We start from the raw sequence: 14,476 nt of genomic DNA, 5'->3' as shown, positions 1-14,476 counted from the left end.
CAGAAACATCCAAAGAAGAGCTTTCAATGTCCTTTAAGAAGCCTGGAGAACTATTTCTGAAGTCTACTTAAAGAAATGACAAAAAAAAAAAAAACTGTCTAAAACAGAGTTCAGGCTGTGTTGAAGAATAAAGGTGGTTTAACTGAATATTAGTATTATTGTATGAACTCTATTTTTTCGCCTTATATACTGTATTCAGTATTTCTGTAATATTTCTGTAGTATTTCTGTACAGAACCTATTTCCTTTTTCTTTTAGCAAATTAGAAAGAAATGAGGGGTGGCTCAAGACTTGTGCACGCTACTGTAAATCTATGAAGATAAAAACAAACAATGCAACTAGAATCATGTCATTTCGACTCCAATGTTCCAACTTTCCTATTTGATTATTTTCCAAGTAGACCCAGTGGGACGTTTCTTGTCCTGGCTTAACACTATGATACATGACAAAAAGGACATGCATATAAAGAGAAACAATCAGTATCCAAACCCTGTATTCATTAAAATGATTTTCTGTGCGAGGGTGAAAGTTCATTTGCTGCTCTGGGGACCTACAGCGAGCACCGCTCTTTTGGTTTAATTTGGAAGGCAGCCTAAAAATAAAAATCATACTTCCAATGCTTTGACAGAAAATAAATAAATAAATTAACCAGGGGTTTGGATTTCATTTTCCAAATCTTTGCCCTGCAAATCACTCCTCAAAATGCTGTAATTATGATGCAAATGTTTTGAGTGCATTCATTATATGAGGCGGATACAATCTTAAAGCCCATTCAATTAAAAAGAGAACTAAAAATACTGATAAGAAACGTTACCCATCTGTGCACTCTTCCACCATGAATAAAGAAACACAATAAAATAAAAAATGAAAATAATACAATCGCTCCTTTTCATCAGTTTTCTTTATTTCGGTTCTAAAGGGTGGGACAAAATAGAGCCGTATTTTACGCTTTTATTTATTCAAATAAAACAAAGCAACCTAACAGCATCAACGCACACACACACACTTGCGTGCACGTTTATTCCTCGTCATTATAAGCTTTACATAACTTCACTGGTGTGTGTCATATATAGTATTTGTGCATCCATACACTCAGCACAGGGGCAGCTGCGGGGCTAATTTGTTTAGAAGGAATTAATTAGACATTATTAGGGGGAAAACAATGGAGCAGAGGCAGGGTGTTTAACGATGGGACGTTAAAGAGGCAAACCTGTCATGGAACAATAGGCTAATATCCACCCACTGCTACCCACTGCTCAATTACGTTATCACACAATAGGACACGGCGCACACACAAATAAATCCGAGCAGCCGTTGCATTTTGTGATTAGGCCTCGGTCTCAACGTTCATCCATGACTGAGTGACAGCAGAGGTTGTTTCTGTGTGTGAAAGAGCGTCTTTCTAATTGAGCAGATGTTTCAGGATTAAAGGTATCCTCTCTTATACCTTCACAGATGACAGCGCTATTGAAATGTCTTCTGTTGATGAACCTCAAACCTGATTAGAGAACTAAATGTAGAGGTATTGACTGCTTTTAGTTTTGCTTCTTCAGATCTCGTTCCAATCTAATTCCAGTCCTTTTTCAGCACCTTCCTACTCTTTCCCTAAGGCTAGGTTACGACAGCGCTCTGTGGCTGCGGTCCAAACTGCCTCCCCGTCTCCTTTCACAGCCACTTCTCGAGAACGGCCCAGGCGGAGTTGAAGGTGAACTGGGCCGGGTGGGTTCCGCGGTGAGCCAGCAACAGGGAGCCTGCCTCAGGCCCACGGCCCGCCGCCATCAGCTCAGCGGCAGCTTTCTCCACATCCCAACCGCCCTCCTGCTGGTGCGACAGCATGTGGGAGCTTAGCAGGGGGTACAGGGCTGAGGAGACGCAGCCTACCAGGAGCCCAGCGTCTAGGAGCAAGGAAAGGAGCTCTTCATCGCAGGAGGAAGCCGTCGCCTGGAGGAAGAAGAAAAGGGGAGGAGAACGTGTAAACACACATGTGGGGATAGAATCAAGAGAAACTAAGTTTCCTTTTAAACTGTGATCCTGTTTTTTTTAATCCCTGCAAAGAACACGTGTCAAGATAAACAGCCAAAAATTTCGAATGAATGTATCCAATTTCTCTTCCAGGTATCAACACTAAACATCTACTGGCTGACTGAAGACTGAAAGCAGCTGGTGGAGTTGAATGTGTACCATCCACTGCGTTTTGCAGAAATAAGGTTTTGTAACTTAATGCAGCCGCGGCAGCAGGAACCTTTGAATGCTGTATGATTACAATGTTACACTTTCAGTGTCAGGTCACATCCTGTGTTGACCCGCGGCTGACTGCCATTTTTCTCGCATGTGCTTTCGATCACACGCAGCTTCTCGCAACCACCCATCCACCCACACACACACACACACAACTCTTTTTCCTCTCTTTTTCCTTTTATTTGCAGCTTCTCGCTTACTAAAAGTGTTTGGAGCATATGCTCATAGAGTCATAAACAGACCTTTACATAATATTTTAATCCCATCATCCACCTGGTTACATCAATGAATTACATGCAAATTCAAACAGCTAAATGCCGTTAGGGCTGCCGAGAGTGGTTTACAGGCCACGCAGAAGCCAGGCTGAGTGCTGGGGTTGAGAGGGCCGTCTCTCCATGACTCAGCCCGTCTCCTCTGCACCCTCTCACCTGTTTGCTAACTCTATTATTAAGATTGCACTTCCTCAACTTTACACGCTTGTGTGCATGCACACGCAGACAACAGCGTGTCCTTGTTGGGGTATTTTTGGAGCTGACGCAGATCAATTATAAATGTGGAGCCCATGTCTTCTCTAGTGTAGCAGAGAAGGTGAGCAGAGCCAAAACGCGATCTTTTTCCCCTGCATGGACAATTCCTCCTTTAAACACACACACAAAGAGCCTTTAAGAGGATCACTTGGTTCATGTGATGATAAGCATTAGTTATTCAGCTGCTGTCTCTTACAATGACATTGTCTCCTAGGGGGAGATTACTGATATTTTGAACTTAAAGTAATTTTTACTTCGTGCTAATGTTAGAAGGTCTGGGAAGGAACATCAGTATAGTGGATTTAATGCATTTTCCATTTAATGCGTTTTAAACCCTGCCAGGTCATTATTGCCCTGTTGCCAAAGGATGAGAGAGAGTCGGCATGTGACTAGTGTGACGTGCATGACTACTAATTTAATTTCTAGGCCTTCTATTGAGAGACAAGACCAGATGAATCATGACAAGCTGGGGAAAGGAAAGATGACAGACTGAGAAATTTTTGAACCTAGAACAGAGGTGGATGAGGAGGTCATCCGTGTATAATGAGAATCAAGGAGGAAAAAACTACAAGAGAGACGAAAGGGGCTTAGGAGTGTGGAAAATGTATGATGAATAGAGCTGTGGGGGAGGCATAGAGGAGAATGGCTGACATGCACTGAGAGCGTCAGATACATACATTTTTAAATCCACCGACTGTTTTCAGGGGCTGAATGCACACCAGAACTGAGGAGAAGCACTTCAAAAACACCTTCACACTTCAGCTTTATTTTTCATTTTGCAGCCTCAACAGAGACTCTGAACAAATGTTCTACATGGGATTTCTGGAGCTTTGTTGAAGATCAATGTCACGAATGATGGCTTTTTTTAAAATTTACATGCAAAAGAGCAACTGATTCTTATTCTTCAGAAGTGTGAGTAGGAAAAAAAGTGTCATTTATATAAATGTGTGCAATTTGGCACTGAAGAACAAGTCGTTATGATAACACTACACTGAAGAAAGGATTTCTTGAGATGTGAAAACGCATAGACAGTGTGTCAATAAAGTCAGACAAGGCAAGAAACACAAGGCGAGATGATGAAACAGGCTGCAAACAAGACAAATGTTTAGCCAGATTGCAAAAATGCCTTTATTTGGAAGAAAATACTCCAACATGCAACTTTTTCTTCCAAAGCTTGACTCAATTTTTTTTTAAATCAGTTTTTCTACTGTTACTGTACTTCATCTATTCATGTGGGGAATACTTATTGAATCTTAGATTAACCTCCAAAGACCCGAACTCTTTCATGGCATTTTTAATTTCTCTTTGCTATTTTTTTTTTGTTTCTGAGAAAAATGAGATCCACATACATACAGAAGTTCAAACTGAGCATCAGAATTAGGAAGAAAGGTGATTTAAGTGATAAAAAAGAAAGCATGGCTCCATCCTGCCTTGTATCAGTTCAGGCTGGTGGTGCTATAACTGCATGGGGGTTATTTTTTTGGTACACTTTGGGCCCTTGGTACCAAGTAAACACCATTTAAATGAGCACAGTTTAAATGCAACAGCCTTCCTGTCCAAGTGTTGTTGCTGACCATGTCCATCCCTTTAAGCTCAAATCATCTCAGCTGGTTTCTTTAACATGACAGTGAGTTCGCTGTGCTCAAAAGGCCTCCACAATCACCGTCAGATCTCTATCAAATAAGTTGGGATGTGGTGGAATGGGAGAGTCACATCATGGATGTGCATACCAACATCTGTGAGGAAAGTGTTCAGCACCTTGTTAAATCAATATCATCAAGAATTAATGCAGTACTGAAGGACAATGTGGTCCACCCCAGCACTATCAAGGTTTATGTAATTAATCATCCGGTGAGATGTATTTGATAAGGATTTTTATAAGATTATGATCATTACAATTAATCCTGAGCAGGTTATGCCAACCAGTATATTTTTGACCAATGAAAACCCAATCTATCAGCCTCATTGTGGTGGTATGAAAAAAAGTCAGGGGCTCATAAACCCACGATAAGTCTGTAGGCGTCATCTTCTGCAGCTCTGTAGTGCCTTTTGATGTTCTAAGTGCAATTAACCTCAGATTTGATCTGATTGGACCTTAAAGCCTGTTAATCACTGAAATAACCTGCTGGAGCCTGGCTGTAATGAGAGCTCACACCTATAGCAAATGCAATGATGACAACGTGTGGCTTCTAAAATAAGCTATACACCTTATCAGCTATGACTGATATGTAGCACACTATCAACTACTGGGGAGTGTGAAACAAAAGCGCCAGAGTTGCGGAAGCTCTAAATATCATACCTGCAGAGGAGACTAGATTAGCATTACAAGACACAAATTAATTATCAGATGCAGTTGGTTGTGGCTGCATGAGATGTGTACGAATTTAGAGGACAATGATCTAGCCCCGCTCCTGTGCACGGTGACCAGTGTAGGGACATAAATATGCAAATATTGTAAACACGCGCACAAACACTGAATCTAATAAATAAACACAAAAAATCATGTTTTCCTCTGCATTTCCTGGTTATGGGAGTTGTGCAAGGAAAAAGAAAGCGAGTACATCAGTCGAGCACAGGCCTGGTCCTCCATGCAGAATCACACACTCTCACTCTCTCTCTCACACACACACACACACACACACACACACACACCTCCCAGGCTATTACTGTTTGACGGTGTCAAGAGAGACAGCAGATTTGAGTCTTAGAGTCAGTTGGATTGACAGTTGAGCTGGAAATAGATGTGAAGAAGCACCTGAGAGATGGAGGGATGGAGGGGAATCTTGATATCAAAGTGGAGCAGATAACTTCATATCCTTTTTTTTTTTTTACAGCATAAACATCTGTGTCACATTCAAGTGCTTATCCCTACTGTAAAAAAGCTGCAGATAATAAAAACCAATCAATATCTTAAATCTTTTTATCCTTCTTGTACATTATACCGTATACACTGTATTGTTTTACATATTCAAAGCATCTGGTCTCCGTCCAATCATCTGTCCAAGAGTGAGGAACAGCACTGTTTGCTCAAACCTTTCCAAATATTTTTTTTCCACCAATGCAGCTGCTTCTATTTTCCAACTGCATATAAAACTGTTTTTTTTTGTTTGTGTTGTGTTTAAACAGGAAGCAGTGATCCTTTCTCTCTAACCTGTGGTCTGCAAATGTTTGCATGAGAAGTGAGGCTGAGTAGAAGACCAGTGGTTAGCGAAGCTCATGGGATTTCAGGATCTCATTCAGGGACACTTTGGCAGTGTGAATGCTTGCCACAACATCTGTTTAAACTCAGATCCTTCATGTGAAAGGCAATTACTACATCATCCTTTGACTCAGCTCCACAGCTAGCCATCTGCTGCAACTCTGACAAACCCGTATATGTGACTATATACTGCCTCTTTCCCTTTCCTCCCTCATCATCCTTTCTCCTCTCTCTCACTGAGTTCTTGAGTTCCCCTTGCAGTCTGTCCAGGTCTTGTCTTAATAAACAGATCAGTGTGAATAGGATCTGATTGTGCAGGGAATACATCCATCATGCCTTTCTTTCTGTATCACAGGTCAACAGCTCGGAGAACATGAAAACCTGTCCTGAGGTGGATCTATTTTTGTGCATAGGGGTGTAGCTGTGTTGCGCCTATATCAGGTTAAAAGCCCGTCTTCGAGGGTTCAAACAACACCCAGTCTCTCTCTTCGGAAATGCGAAAACAAGAGGTATCTTCTGTCTCCTGTGAGTGTGCTCGCACCCGCAGCTGGTGTGCACTCTGAGTGAGTGAACAAACACTCAGCGTGACAAGAGAACTGACACATCGAGCTGCAGCCATCAGATGTCCAACCCCCCTCTTGCTCTTATTACCTTCTCATTTCTTGCTGTCTCGCGCCGTCAAAGACGAAAGGGAAAAAAAAAGGTCGTCTTTTCCTGGCTTGTTCCGAGAGGCCACTGAATGTTACCTGATTAGTTTGGTCAGTGTTTTAAACTCTTGTTTGCCTTTCTTGCCCTGCATGTCTCTCATTTCTTGTATACGTCCTTCTCAGCTCTTTCTCACTGAGCTAAACCCAGCTGAGAGCTTAATTGGAATTACTGAACACGTACAATGCCTAATACATAATGCATGGCCCCAGCCTTCTTTTATCATTTAAATCATAAAGCTTCTTTGGAATGCCAGACAACACACAACTATCTCCTTTCCTCTTCTTCTTCTCCAGGCTCTGTTTCCTATCCCTCCATCCAAGCTGTCCCCAGGCTTTAGCGGTGCACCAAACTGAGTGTGCGCACACACAAATGACACCAAACAGTTCTTGCTTGCAGCACAACATGATTGAAAGTGACAGAAGAAGAGGCTTTAAAGCCAAAAAAATAAAAATAAAAGTGGGCTCTGACGCATACGAGGAGACAAACACACACACACACGCGCGGTGAGGAAGTTCAGGGATCAACGCAGTGAGCTGCAAGCAAACAGAGCTAGATTAATAGGTTCAATGTGGTACAAAAAGCTGTAAACAAGCCCACTTAAACAAGCAATTAGACACATAATCACTCAATCAAACAAGCACACATGCGCCTTTTGTCCTCACTACACTGGGCAGATGGACAAGGTGCATCCAACTCTTTCAATGGGATTTTGAGTTCTTTCTAACTGATTAAAAACATACACAAGGGAGCACAAGTTCAAATTAAAACTGTTAATAAATTCAAAAAAGAAAAGATGGAAAGATGAAGCACTACCACTAAAACTGGCCCGTTATCGGCTAGTAAACACAAGTAAACCCACAAACCACTGTAGCAGTGCATTACACAGCACGTTTATCTAGCTAGCTATCTAGTTTAGGCTATGTCATCTTTTCTTTGATTCTGTGAATATTTTCACAGAATCATTTTGGCAAGACTGGATCAGCGTTTGGGGCGCTCCACTCCTGTGATTGGCTGTTTTTCTGTCAGGCTTTGGTAGGCACTCTGGCTACTGGGAACATGGGAACCAAACGGGTCACTTGTGGCTAATGTGGTTACTCTAAAGTGGTTCAGTAGCCTCACAATGGCTACGATTTTCTAATCCAACTGAAAGCATGAGCAAAAATTCAGAAAACAGCCCCAAAGCTCAGAGACACCACTAAAGTGCTTGGTTTGTTCAACCAACAGCCTATTTATCCTAACTATCAGAATTATTGTACATTTTCCTTTTGAGACTCAAACCAACAGAAACTACATGACTATGCAAAAGTCTTGAGTCGTTATATTTTGCATCCAATGAGACGGATTTACTTGTAATTTTTTACAGTGGTAAAATAGGTCCCGAGAGATTCTGAAGGTCTTTCAAAGTTTTTCTTTGGACATTGGCTACTTTTTCACTACTATACCTGTACCTAGTACCTGACCATTCTCACAGGAGTGTTTTTTTGTTTGTCAAGTCATCTAACACTGACCTAAGAATCACTCAAACAAAACAGGAATCTATGAAACAAGGGATGAACCAGTGTTGTGTCTACACCTAACAAACACATGACAATTTTTAAATGGCATCTTTTGGTACTGTTACGTGCAGCCTGTCGCAAAAACGTGATTTGTTAACATTTTGTTGAAAAATGACACAAATAACAGTTTGACAGGCATAAAGTGAAGTGAAGAATGCAAATTTTGGTTTAAATTGTCACGAGTATGTACAGAAAAGATCAGGAAAGAGGTACAACAGTGAGTGTCTACAGCCATCTGTAAAACACAGTGGAGACTGTCATGGTTTGGGGAGCATCTCAGCCAATAGTGTTGGGGATCTTTTCAAAATGGAAGAAATTTGAGCTACAATTGTCTTGATGCATTCTCAATCATCCAGGAAAGTAAATCTCCAAACGTTGATTCTGTTCATCTGGACGTAGCGTTTTGTGGGAGAAACGTTTCGTCACTCATCCAAGTGACTTCTTCAGTCTCAGCTGACTGCAGGTTTCCCCAAATCTTATAAACAGAATGTTTGCATAATGACTGAAACCAGCCCACTGAAGGAACAATGGGCTGGGAGGTCAGTTCCTTAAACATAAATATGCAAATTCTCATGACCATTGATCAACAACCACTGACCAAAACCCACTAATCAAAGACCACTGATCAATGGCCATGAGCACCATTCACAGAGAGTTGGGGAATGGCTACAATCACAGCATTGTAAGATGGCGAAAGATGTACCCTACTGTTTGGAACACGTCGGTTTAACAACTTAATTTTTCAGCATGACAATGTTCCCAAACATACTACCACTGCCGATACAAACTCTGTTTTTGCCTTATATACTATATTTCCATGTATGTTTGTACCTATTTCCCATTCCGTATCAAAATATAATAAAATGATGGGTGACTATTGCACAGTACTGTAGATCTACGCAGAAATACACTTTTTTTTTTTTTTTCCATTTCAGAAAAAAAATGCGAGGCTATTGAATATGCCATTGTCGTCACTGTGACTCGAACATGTGCCACACAGAAAATGTAAGCCTTGTAGAATCATGGAAAAGCCTGGGAAAAAACATAAGCTGCTGAAAAGGCACAGGACTGCTGCAGCACTGAGAGGCATCTGTATAAGTGTGTGTGTGTGTTTACAGACAGAATGGAGAACTCGCATTAGTCAGGCTGGTGTTAACTCCTGACTCCCTCCTCCCAACTCCATACATCTTCAAGAGGAGGAGAGAAATGGACAATATGGAAGAGAGTACAGCTGAAGACTTGTGTGCCGATACCTTGAACAGTGTGGAAGCAGAGAATTAAAAGCCTCCACTGTATTTTTCGGCATCAAGAATACATTCCCTTCTCCATCACCTGCTCTCTACTTCTTTGTTTCCTTTTCAAATAATCTGCACTACTCCCACTCCTTTCCTCCATTCTTTAGTTCTCCAACGCCCACTGTGGTCTCCTCCTGCAGAGCTCAGCATACCCATTTACTCACCTACCACACAGCAGCAACGCAAGACACAGGAAAAGTGAAGGAAAATCTGCACATATACGTATATCTCACTGTGGATGAATCAGTTACTGTTTTGAATTCGCTTCCTAGGTCAAGTGATTTCCCTTAATTACATTTTCTTAATTAAACTCTAAATTAATCTCTTTTTCTTAATGATAACCTCAGGGACCTTCAGCTGTGGCAAAAAAGTTTTGATGGTAAAACAATGTAAACAATGATTTATACTAGATACAAAGCTATTTGCCAGGAGAAAACTGTAGGCAGTGCTTTAAGATGAAGTCTGCCAATCACTCAGAGTGGCATATGCAAACAAATGTATGGTTCACTGCGACCAAAAAGCAACCTCGGGCTAGTTATTTAAACGAGAACTATAATAAAACTCACAGCAGCAGCACCTTGTTTAGTATGATGGAGTGAAACAAAGCGTGGCTAAACACAAAATCTCAATGAAATGCAAACCAAAAGTAACTGAATAGTAACTGCAGTCAATTAACAGGCTGTTGACTCAGTGAATTTTCTGATTGATCAAGCTGAGCCAAAATCAATTATTTCTGTTCCTCCTGAGATACTGATCTGCTAACAGCAGCTGCACAGTAGTTCCTGATAAGTTCTGGCTATTTGTAGAGCTGCTAAAATAGAAACAGTATGTGTAAGCCATCACGTTTAGAAGTGGATCAACATGAACTTTACAAGGTGTGGTCAAAAATTTCCTTGAGTCCAAGAACCATCACCAGTTCAATTTTAACCAACCTTCAGGTTCTTGTGCATGAACAGCTTCCTCTGTTGCTGCAGTGTTTTTGGATTGATCCCTGTGTGCATCTGCAATTTCCAGCTTCCTTGTGGACCTCAGGCTTGTGCAGAAGGCAAACATCATCTTATGAGCTGACCCAACTTTCATTTTGAGAATCATCATTGCCGACATGCAGACATTACTTTTTTCCCCCAAACTTTGCAGGTGTTCCAGAGTGTCAATGCAGAGTTGCACTGCAATATCCTGAAGTGTAAAGGGAGGACGTCCGCTGGAGACGGCCAGTGCCAACATTCAATCTTGCACTCGCTAACAATCAAATTAATTGAAAAAGCTCACGCTGTGGTAACTAACCATGTGGACAGTTTACAATTTAACCCTGCTGTGCTTCAGCTCCAGTAATATATGTTTTCCGGTCACTCTGAATTATTCACAAACCTAATAAATGTTATTGGAACTACTTGGCATTAAACAAGTAAGCATTTAAAAACTGTTAACAGCATGTTACAAGGATAATGTAGATTACATAGATAATTCCTTCTGAAGGTCCAAGTTGCATTTTTACAAGTAACTTTTCAGATGTTTTAAAAAGACACACCAAAACCAAAATGTTGAATATTTTGCTGTATAGCTGGATATTTTAAACCCTTGGCAGATCAAAGGCAAACCTATCTGCATGGATAGAAACTATTTGCAGTACTTTATGTGAGATTTTTCTCCCCATTAAACTAAGGAAACACTTCATGCTCAGAAAGTTTTGAATTTGCAAATAATTTAAGCTTTACAGTGATTCACTTAGTTAAATCAGTAGTTTCTGAATGGATTGGTACTTATGTAGTGCTTTTCTACACAATTTGAGCATTAAAAGCGCTCTGTACTACATGTCTCATTTATACAAGCACGTTATTCTAAGCCTAAGTGCTTTTTAGCTCAAATTCACACACACACACACACACACACACACACACACACCCTCCCTCACACGGATGCACAAGTATTTTGCCCAAGACTGCCTCAACATTAAGATTCAAACCACTGACCTTCTGATTAATGTACAGCCTCCACTTCCTTAACCTCATGACAGCTAGCACTGACCAGTTGAGAATAAACATTTTTCCCTTACAACTGCTGGTTGCATCACATCCAATATGCTGGGCACCTCTCACTGTGTGCATGATGTCACACGAGAGCTTAAGTTCGTTTATTCAATTACTGTAACCTAATGGAAATTATGAGTTTCGAGTTAAGATTACAGAAATACAGTCAATGAGGAGCGCTGGTACTGAATCAGACTGAGTGTTTCATTATGCCCAAAGCCTATACATACTACAAGACTTGCACACAACGTCCTTTTTGCAAAATTCTGTTTTTTGCAATAACATTTGTGTGAACACAACCTTCAAAGCAAGTTTAAGCAATCAGAAGCAATGCACTTGAAAACATGTAGAAATCAAAACAAGTCCTACACACACACACACACACACACACACACACACAGAGAAATACTCACACACTTGAAGGGATGCACAAAGGCACTAGGCACATGCAGACAATGAGCAGCGAGCAGCATGGAGCCAACACACTATCAGATGTATTAGATGTAAGATAATTTTTCTGTGTCTGTGATGATGTTATCTTTAGATGAACACTGTTCTGTGCCGCTCCAAACATGCCCCCGTTCATTCAGCTTTTACTTGGCAGATGTAAGATTATTTCTCAAAGCAGCGACACGCCACCAGTCTTCCTCCATTCATATATCCCTTCTCTAACTCTACCTGATTTATCTTTTCTGTCTTTCCCGCGTGCTATCTACTGTAGCCCGGGTCCCTTTTCAACTTTACAATTTATACATTTGCTGTCCTTGTAATTTCCATTCTCATCCCATTTCTCTGTCTCGACACCCGTTCCTGCTCCATTTGACTTTCTCTTCCCACATCTAAATCACAAATCCTTTCTCTCACCACTTCCAGCACCCTAACTTTCCTCAGTTCCGCTGTCTTATTCACTGAGGTTTAAGAGCAGGTGTTCCAATATAGCAGCTTGATCGTTTGATTTAATGGAGGCTCTGTCAGTTAATAGTGTGGCTTTCTCTTATCTGATCCAGGAACAAAGAGAAGGTCTGCTGGGTCTGAGAAGCCCACTTTGTGACAATTGCTTATCTGATTGAAGAAACAGTGGAGAGCGACCTGCGCAGTCTTGAACGATTATGCTCTTATCTGATGGTGGCCTCCCAAAACTAGAGGACAAGTTGGCAAGTAGAGAAATTGGGTTTGTAAGGATGTTGAAATTATTTAGCAGAACTTAATTTAAACTGTGGGAAAGAGGATGTAATTTTTCGCTCTTTTCAGACAACAGACCAGACCTTTTTCCATTATCTTCTTTTCAGCATGCAGTGTCTCTGGATTCTCAGTCAGTCACACTTTTTTGGTCAAAAGGCAAACCTTAAGGCTCCAAAAACACAATGGGTAACACTAGTTTTTTTCTAAAGCGCAAGCAATAAAGGTTAATAAACAAATAATTCATATTACGCATTAACCTAATTTGATATTTAGATGCCTTTTTTAAGCCATTTATTAGGCAGACAGGGCTAAGACAGTTTGAGCTTCTCTCAGTATTGGTGGCTCTTCACCATTACTACACACTGAAAACATTTGGGTTTTAACCCTTTAAAACCTAAACCATGAAATAACTGCCAGAAATCTTTAATTTTTTGATATTGGAGTGTTTGTTGAATGTAGAGGAATTTCTTTCATTTATGTATTATTCATATTGGTCAAAGGAGCTTGCAAAGAAAAGCGTCTGGACTTCTTTAAGTTTACTTGAAGACGTTTCACCTCTCATCCGAGAAGCTTCTTCAGTTCTAAGGTCAAATGGTGGAGAGTCCCAGATATAAACCTAGTGGGAGTATCCCCCCACAGAGGGACAAAAGGACCCCCTGATGATCTTCTAATCGCCTGAGCCAAGGTGTGAAACTGGGTGTGGGTCCCAATCAGCCAGAGTTTCGGGTGTGTTCATTGTGAAACCTGGCCCTACCTTATCATGCGAATTCCTGAGGTCAGATGGCCCAGGATGTGAGTGGGCGTTAAGGCGTCTGGGAAGGGATCTCAAACTGAAGAAGCTTCTCGGATGAGAGGTGAAACGTCTTCAAGTAAACTTAAAGAAGTCCAGACGCTTTTCTTTGCAAGCTCCTTTGACTACGATGACCTGGATGACTGAGAACCTTCACAGACATATTATTCATATTATTTTATTGTATAATGCTTTGGTGCCACTGGGTTTAAGCATGTCTCAATGTCTCACACCTTATTCATGCCATTGAACAGCCGGGTGATTGTATCTCAGGAAGTTTGGGGGAAGCATTCGCACACAGAGAACCCAGGGTGGGGGGAAGAGCCTTTTGTCTCTTCAACCAATGTAAGACGTAGCAAGGGAGTATGAACTTTCTTTGGGGGAAGACCAAAGGTGTGAAAACAGCTGTGTATAGCCTTTTGTTCCTGTAGGAAGTATTTAAACCCAGGGCCATGCCAGGAGAGACTGATCGACTGCCCCAGCGATGGCTTGTCTCACCAAGCTTGGGTTTTTGTTCTTGTTTTGATTAAAGGATGTTAGCGATCGCTCACCGTTTGTCTGCAGGCTTTATTAAATGGAAACTTCCACAACATTGAACCTTTAGACAAAATATATATGAAAATATATCAAACTTTAATCTGCATATATGAGTTTTAATTTGTATCACATTCGCTACATTAGCCATATTTTTGCAATTTAGTCGTTGAAAATGTGTCATGCAAATTATATCATTTTTTGAGGGTAAAAAAAAGTCACACTGATTATGTAGAAGTCTCAAAAACTCACAAAAACACATGCATCAATTATGATATGCTTGGCTTTAAAGGGTTAACAGTTGATTAAAAAGGAGAAAAGAAATCTGGAACACCTCCTTGAGCTCCAGGAAGCCGTGAAGCACTTTTTCTTTTTACATTTTACAATTTTAAAGGATAAGTGACAACAAAAATGTCACCAG

At 40.8% G+C, this 14,476-nt stretch overlaps 1 protein-coding gene across 1 annotated transcript in view; it reads right to left on the bottom strand.

Moving 5' to 3' along the window:
* Nucleotides 1-882: 882 nt before the first annotated feature.
* The window catches only part of nbas (NBAS subunit of NRZ tethering complex), a 187,215-nt gene continuing 173,621 nt past the window's right edge, over nt 883-14,476 (bottom strand). The window contains exon 53 of the mRNA XM_084954225.1: nt 883-1,940. Coding sequence (XP_084810351.1) covers nt 1,665-1,940 — 276 coding nt within the window. The 3' untranslated portion in view covers nt 883-1,664. The remainder of the gene's footprint in view (nt 1,941-14,476) is intronic.

This window comes from Perissodus microlepis, chromosome 15, assembly GCF_051167445.1.
Source record: "Perissodus microlepis isolate ML-2025 ecotype Zambia chromosome 15, ASM5116744v1, whole genome shotgun sequence".
Taxonomy (NCBI): domain Eukaryota; kingdom Metazoa; phylum Chordata; class Actinopteri; order Cichliformes; family Cichlidae; genus Perissodus; species Perissodus microlepis.
The sequence above is the reverse complement of the archived record's forward strand: the minus strand, read 5'-3'. Positions and strand labels throughout refer to the sequence as shown.